At 41.0% G+C, this 7,319-nt stretch overlaps 1 protein-coding gene across 4 annotated transcripts in view; it reads left to right on the top strand.

The window, feature by feature from the left end:
* The first annotated feature begins 777 nt into the window (after positions 1-777).
* The window catches only part of LOC147799624 (cytochrome P450 4F4-like), a 50,991-nt gene continuing 44,449 nt past the window's right edge, over positions 778-7,319 (top strand). For 3 of the 4 annotated variants that reach the window (XM_087135009.1, XM_087135006.1, XM_087135008.1), the window contains exons 1-7: positions 778-903; positions 1,619-1,840; positions 2,327-2,471; positions 3,018-3,190; positions 4,191-4,312; positions 4,570-4,834; positions 5,608-5,804. In XM_087135009.1, the coding sequence (XP_086991135.1) occupies positions 1,667-1,840; positions 2,327-2,471; positions 3,018-3,190; positions 4,191-4,312; positions 4,570-4,834; positions 5,608-5,804 (1,076 nt within the window). In that variant the 5' untranslated portion in view covers positions 778-903; positions 1,619-1,666. Of the gene's footprint in view, positions 904-989; positions 1,191-1,618; positions 1,841-2,326; positions 2,472-3,017; positions 3,191-4,190; positions 4,313-4,569; positions 4,835-5,607; positions 5,805-7,319 lie in introns of those variants that run through there. The other variant, XM_087135007.1, reaches the window with a different exon arrangement.

The following is a 7,319-nucleotide window of genomic DNA, read 5'->3' as shown; positions in this document are numbered from 1 at the left end:
CGACCACAGTCCAGTGCAAGCATTAATAGATCATAGCAAATACGAAACAAGACAGTTTCACAACTGTGATGTCTGCGATAAGCTGACTGCATCTATGGCATCATGGCATTGAAATCATTTGCCGATAGGTAGTCATGTATGCGACAGCTGCGTAAATATGAAGTACCAAAGAAATACTGACAATTTTGGTGGCAGTGCATGATAACAGTCACGGCCAGAACTTTGTATCCTCAAAATGTGTCTCCACAGTTCAGTGTGTTGCCAAAGGTCATCAGGCATTCGGTCGTCTTTTTACAAGCTCCGGAGTTACACTTTAACCATGAACCATGTAAAGGGGCACATCACCCTGGTTGCTCTATAACAGACTTTAACTTTTGTTCTGTAGGAGATGGTTATATGTGAAAAGATCCGTAAAAAGTAGCTGGGCCATTTTCCCAACCAGAGGAAACCTAATCACCTTCTCCTCATAGACGGGTGGTAGTACCACTTCTATAGTGTTGAAAATTTTAATTCCTCTCCCAACAAATGGCAACATGTACCCTCCCTCCACCACTCCCCCCCCCTTTCCCTCCATCAGACTACTTTTGCACCATGGATTGAAAATTTGAGAGCTCCTGGCAACATTTTTCAAACAACATTTTTATTGATTTTTTTAAAACTTGTTGATAACAAACTTTGCCAGGTGCAATGGCTTTGAAAGCATACAGGCAGTGGACGGCAAACTCAAATTTTGTTGGTCTTGGCCCAGAGTCTTGATCGTAGGTCAGGACCTGGGAGTTGGCAGCTGTAGTATAAATATGAGTGCAGACAGTGCTTCAGACAAAGCAAGTAAAACACAGCTCCCCAGTGTTGACGCACTTTATCATTTTGGCAGCAGATTGGTTGCAGCTTCATTCACTACGCGTAGGTATTCAGTATGCGTTTCATATGTAACTTTTCAAGATTAGTGAACATTAATGAACTGTCCAAATTTTATTTGAAATCTCGTCTGATTGAACATCTTTCGGATTGATAATTATGCAAATGATTTTCTAAGTCTTTGAGTCTCATAGTTTGAGGTAGAAGGGAAATGTTTGGAGAATTTGGCATCCTAACATTATTTGTAACTTTGCCATCGTTGGGAAACAGTTTGGGTGTCTGAATTTTTCTGATTTCTGAAGTGAACCTCACTTGGCACCCTGCTTCCACTCGTAAGTTCTAAACATTTCTCTATTTGGATGGTGCAATTATCTATCACAGATTAGGAAGTTGACTTTGTGAATGCTTGGAACGTTACTTCAAGAAGCGGGAACATTCACCAGTTAGAAGGATTGACCCTTTACAAACAAAAGTGGCCTAGCCATTGCTTATTAACTGCCTACAGATGAATTATTTTGGCCAAGAGATTTGTATTATTGAATAAGATGACGCAGTCAGACACCATTATAAAGTTAAAGGACATGAATTTAATTGTGTTTACGCATGCTTGTAACAATTGTACATGTATGTGGACAGTATTTAAGTGTTGCATTGTCAAGAATTTGTTGAGAACCACAGTGTCATAGTCAAGCTGTCAGCAGTGGGCTTCTTTTTGGCAATGCTTCTCAAGCCTGAAATTGATTTTCTATTCTTGTTTCAGGCTCACGCAGATCAGTTGTGTGTTTAGACTGCTGATTTCTGTAGAACGATGGCCTTCACTGAATCTTTTGCAGCTCTTTCTGCAACGGTTGCCACACTTTGCATCACGTCCAGCATTGTGGCCTTGGTAGTCCTCTTCATCCAGAAATGGAAGCTGGAGAGACAGTTTGCGGCATTTCCGTCAGACCCCGAAAGGCACTGGTTCATGGGCAGTCTTTCTAAGGTATTATCGGCAGTGTTGGTGTGCATGCGTATCTTTCATAAAGTGCACATGATGTCATCAATTATTACGGATGACTACTGATGGAATTCTGTTTTGTGTGGATGATTTTTATAATGGGTTTACCATTGTAATATTTTGGCAGGCTTTGTGTATGGTACTTATTGCTTTGCGAGTATGGACACCAAATTTGAAATGTGTTATATTGTGGGTTTATCAACAGATATGTCTAAGAATACTTGGCATACTTTGTCTGTGGGAAGAAATTTTTATACAAGCAAGTTCTCTTTACAAAAATTGGTTATGTTTACCTTTTCATGTGCGCAATGAGTTTTTCTAAAAGATATGCTGAGTAACTTCAACTTACTCTGAAAAATTCTTGTTCCCAAGAAGCCGCAACAAATATTGTAAATGACAGTTCAATTACTCCTTGTGACAACTTATGTTGTTTGTTATGTTTTGTAAATTGTTGTTATTTGTCATACATAGCTCACTGCTGATGAGAAGGAAGTCCAGTGGGGAAGGGAGATTGTGAAGAAATTTGTCACTGCATCTGTACTATGGGTGGGACCCATTAGGCCAATCATTAGCGTGTACCACCCTGACACAGTCAAAGCTGTCATCAGCACAGGAGGTTGGTTGTATCTTTGTCATCAGATGCCAGGCCTGATTAGTTGAATATGTGTCATTGTGGGACACAACAAACTGAAAAATCATGCTCGCATTTCATACGCAGAATGCATTGGTTCTGGATGCAATGGCTTGAAGAAATACATAGTGATAAGACTAGGGGTCATTTTTGCCTTAAAAGGTTGAGTTGCACTTCGGGCGAGTGTGAAAAGCCAAGCAAGTTTGACATTAAGAACCATCTCCAGCATACAGGGAATACGCAGCACTCATGTGTGATGGGACATCACCATTTCACGTTCGTGTTTACTTTAGTGCCAAGTATAAACCCACCTTAAACTTATTCCTAAACAAATCACCCATCTGATATACAGAATGGGCAGAATTGGAAGTCATCAAGTCATGACCCTTATTTTTTATGTCTGTTCATTTGCACATTTGGACACTTCTGCACATGTATTCATTTTTGTAAATGAACACAGAGCTGAACCCTCGCATTTCAATCATGTCAGTATTAAGTATTGAATTGCTCCATTTTTTCTATTTATCTTACAACCAAAGGCGAAAAACGTATACTCTAATATACGTCCTTGGATTGGAGATGGGCTGCTCTTATCAGCTGGGAAGAAATGGGCAAGGAACAGACGCTTACTGACACCTGGCTTCCACTTTGACATTTTGAAGCCATATGTGGACATCTTTCAACAGTCTAGCAACATACTTGTGGTGAGTTGGCCACCATGTTCAACCACTTTGCACCAGTGGAGGCGTAAGCCTGCTACAAAGTAACCAGGATTGTGTATAACACATTATTGTGAATTGTCTCCATATAAGCACTGGATGAAAAGCACACACCATCATATTTTGGCAGTTTCACTGGTTTAATATTTTTGAGTAATATGGCATGCACACAAATTTAACTCGCGGTTACTTGAGTTTAGATCACCACCTATAACTACCAGTTAAGCGATAAGAAGCAACTCTCTGTTCCCTTTTGCAGAACTAGTCGGTATAGAAATAGCCCCATTCCTTTTCTTGCCAGGCTGTGAAACACAGTAAATATTTGATAGCCCTCTTGTTCACAGATACACAAATCGTAAATGTAAACTTTTATCAAGCAAATTTTTCAGCAAGGTTTCATGAACATGTTCCTTTTAATTTTATTTTAAATTCTCATCTCAGTTTATAATTCGATTTTTAACGCTGGATACATGTCTATGAGCTTATTATGCTGGGGGAACTATGAACAACCAGGTTTAACACATCATAAACCCTGTCTGGTCATTGTGAGTTTTTTATCTAACAAGATTTTAAGCAATATTATGTGTTTTAAATAGGTGTGTGTGTCTGTGTTTGTGTTTTTCTGTTTGTCTGTGTAACAGTCTTTTGAAGTGGTATGTTTTACCAGATGGGTGGGAGGGAGGGTTAATGTAGTTGTGTTGTGTCTTTTTCTGTTAATGCCCTTTCTGAGGCTTTTCTTTCCCTTGTACAAATTGTAACTACTTTTTTTAGTAATATGTTATTTTGTATGTCTTACTAATTTTTGAAAATAAAAATGCCATTTGGTTTCGAGGTTTCTTATCTTAAATAAACCAACAATAATAATAAATGATTTACATTGTGCAAGACAGTCAAAACATGTGCAATGTTTTTATGTGCCCAGTAGGATTAATATCAATTTTGTCTCTTTTCAACTATTTTTTCCCTTTGGCTTTAATGAACACAGGAGAAGTGGAAAGCAGCCTGTGTTGGTAAGAAGACTTCAATGGAGATGTTCAGTAACATGAGCCTGTTGACATTGGACAGCCTCCTGAAGTGTATATTCAGTGTGGAGACCAACTGCCAAACGTAAGTGGTCTTGACCAGACAAGTAGCAAGGAAATATTATCCATGAAACACAATGAGACAGTCAGTGCCAACAGCTGCTCCATAGGTTCTGTGCATTTGAAGAAATATCTCTGAAGTGCAATAGCACAATCGGTGCTGTGTGCCATAGACAATGACTGAAACTGTTTTTGCCTGGGTCAGAATCCAAACCTGGACCACAAGGTGAGGTTCAGTACCCCCTTGTCACCTGAAACGTTTTGTTGTATTTCATGTTTCAGGGTTGAAAATCACCCCTACATAAAGGGGATCCATGACATCTCCATCCTGACTACAAAACGTCTTCGCTTCCTACCTTACCACATTGACATGATCTTCGAGTGGAGTCCCAGTGGGCGACGCTTCCGCAAAGCTTGCGATACACTCCATAACTACGCACGAGATATCATCCACAAGCGGAAGAATGCACTGAAAGAAGAGGCTGCCAAGGGGCAAACAAGACACAGGAAATACATCGACTTCTTGGACATTCTGCTTTGTGCTGAAGTAAGCAAGACATTTCTTTTGGGAAGGGATACAGGATTGGTGGTGGATGGCCCCATTTTGTAAGCAAGTTGATCGATGCAGGAACAAGGGGAAGGAACTTCAAGCTAAAATCTTGCACCTCTTAAGACTGACTGACACCTGCCATTATTACTTATCACAGACAGCCACTTATAGTCCATCTGCCTTGGCCTCAACCCTCCTCGCCTCTTGCAATTCATTTGGGTCCACTGATACACATGTGAAGTCCTTCCTTTCGGTTCAGCCATAAGCCAGCTTACTTGCACAGAACATGTTCAAGCTAGCACAACATTAATTACCATTATACTGCAGTAGGTTCTTGATTAACAATGGCTATGTGGACTAAGTTCTTTTCCCACTCCTTTGGTTTTTCTACTCCAATAAATTTCTTTATTGCCGTAATTATTATCATGTAAACACCTGGCCAGTTTCTTTATCTGCCCCAATGTTAAGCACTCCCTCACAAGTGCAGAAGAAGACAGGCAGGTAGAAAGTAATATCCAACTGTGATTTTTCACTTGTATGGGGCATATGCACAGACCATTCACTCCAACAGAAATTGGCTACACATGCTCAGTGTGGCCCCCACCACATATTCAGAATTCTGTACATGGATGCAGTGAGTTCTCTTGAAAGGACCATTTTTGCCGTTTGAAGCACGCCATCTCTTGTTCCCGCTTGGAGCAAATTTTGTTTGGCAGTTGTTTTGATTAGAAACAAAACAAGTTGGCACTACACGATATTTTCTTCCCCAGGACAGTGATGGTGAAGGACTAACTGACCAGGAAATCTATGACGAAGTGGATACATTCATGTTTGAAGGGCACGACACGACAGCATCAGGCCTGTCTTGGTTCCTGTACGACATGGCCCGGCTGCCAGAATTCCAGCAGAAGTGCCAAGAGGAAATCGATGACCTCCTAGCGGACAGAGAAGATGACCGACTGGAATGGTGAGTAAAGCTTGGCTGATTTTGACAAGAATATGTTGATTTGTACAACACCCAAATAAATGCCAGTCATCTGAATGGAGGGTTTGTCAGTCAAGTGCCATTGACCAGGCCTCCCGCCCACAAGGCTACTGAATTGCAGATTTTACCAACCTGTTTAGATTTTTACTTGACTGTATTTAAGTGGATCCTACAGAACATCACTTTTTCCTTTTTGGCTGTATTCCAATCACTAAATTTGTTGTTATTCCCATTACTGTTTGTAAACTCATCGCCATAACTAGGCTACTTAAAGGGTTACAGGCAAACACTGTCTCAGTTCAAGGTAGAAAATTAACAATTGAAAATAAATGCATTTCTTGAACTGAAACTGTAAGAAAGTCCCTCACTGTCTATTGATCGTGCAATAGTTGGTAGGGTGCCCTTAGTAGTTTGCTCATTCTCGCACCGTACATTCCGTTCTAAAGTCATGTTTACCAAGCACATTTCCAATCCGAATACCTCAAAATTTGCCCTTACCGTGCGTTGCTGACAATTTCACCACGGTCTCCATATTTCCAAGACTTCATCACTGGTTTCAGCTCCACCATTCCGTTCACAAATCACAGTTTCCCCAAGATTGCTACAGTATCCTGGCCAATTGCAAGTCACTACCCCCTGTTTCTAATTATCTGGGTATTGTGACGAAACAGGGGTAGGCATGAATGCCAGTCTAAGTCATGAATTATTAAGCATTGCGTTGACCAATCAGTGTTGCGTAGAGCACTAGATCTGGGCGCTTGCGGCGTGCTTAGAGTGCGCACAATCAGTTAGTGAGTTTCGTTGGTGGGTCGCAGAGTGGCAGGATCGTGGAGGACGCTGTCTACCATTCTGTGCTGTGACTGTGCGAAGTATAGCGTGGACGCTGCACCAGGGGCGCTGCGTGTAGTGACTATAACTGGTAGGTGTAGTGGCGAACCGTATTGGGTCTAGATTACTTTAGTGATAGAGCTGAGTGTCGTTAACCTAGGCTGGAAGCTAGTGGTCTTTGCTGTTGGATTGCTTGTCGTCTGTAAGCACTGATAGTGGGGTGACGACTGGAAGGCAATCTTGTCATTGTGCGAGCTAGCCTTAAGGTTTACTTGATGTACTCAGATCGCTGTGAGGGTAATTTCCCTTTTGTTAGATCGACCCTGTTTTGCATGGCACTCTGTGTTGTTTGTTTGAGGGCTATCACTATTTAGTGAGGTAACCCTTGGGTTGTAGACTAGCTGTGTTTAAGTTAGTTGGGTGGTTAGTTAACCACGTGAGGCATATTTTATTGCCTTGTGAAGTGTATTGTGTACTTAAACCTTGTGTGATTTATATACCTTATTGATTTTTATTGCAATAAATCGAATACTTGATTATTGTCTTTGGAAATCCTGTGTCACTGTGAGGTTTATTTAGGTTTCCCTGTGTTTCATTACTGTATTACCAGATAAATCCAGTCTTTCCTAATTGGTGGTAAACTTACACCCAACGAACTGCCCCTAGGCT

The sequence above is a fragment of the Acanthaster planci genome, linkage group LG03 (assembly GCF_054643075.1).
Source record: "Acanthaster planci isolate LZ-2023a linkage group LG03, COTS_SCS, whole genome shotgun sequence".
Taxonomy (NCBI): Eukaryota; Metazoa; Echinodermata; class Asteroidea; order Valvatida; family Acanthasteridae; genus Acanthaster; species Acanthaster planci.
The sequence above is the reverse complement of the archived record's forward strand: the minus strand, read 5'-3'. Positions and strand labels throughout refer to the sequence as shown.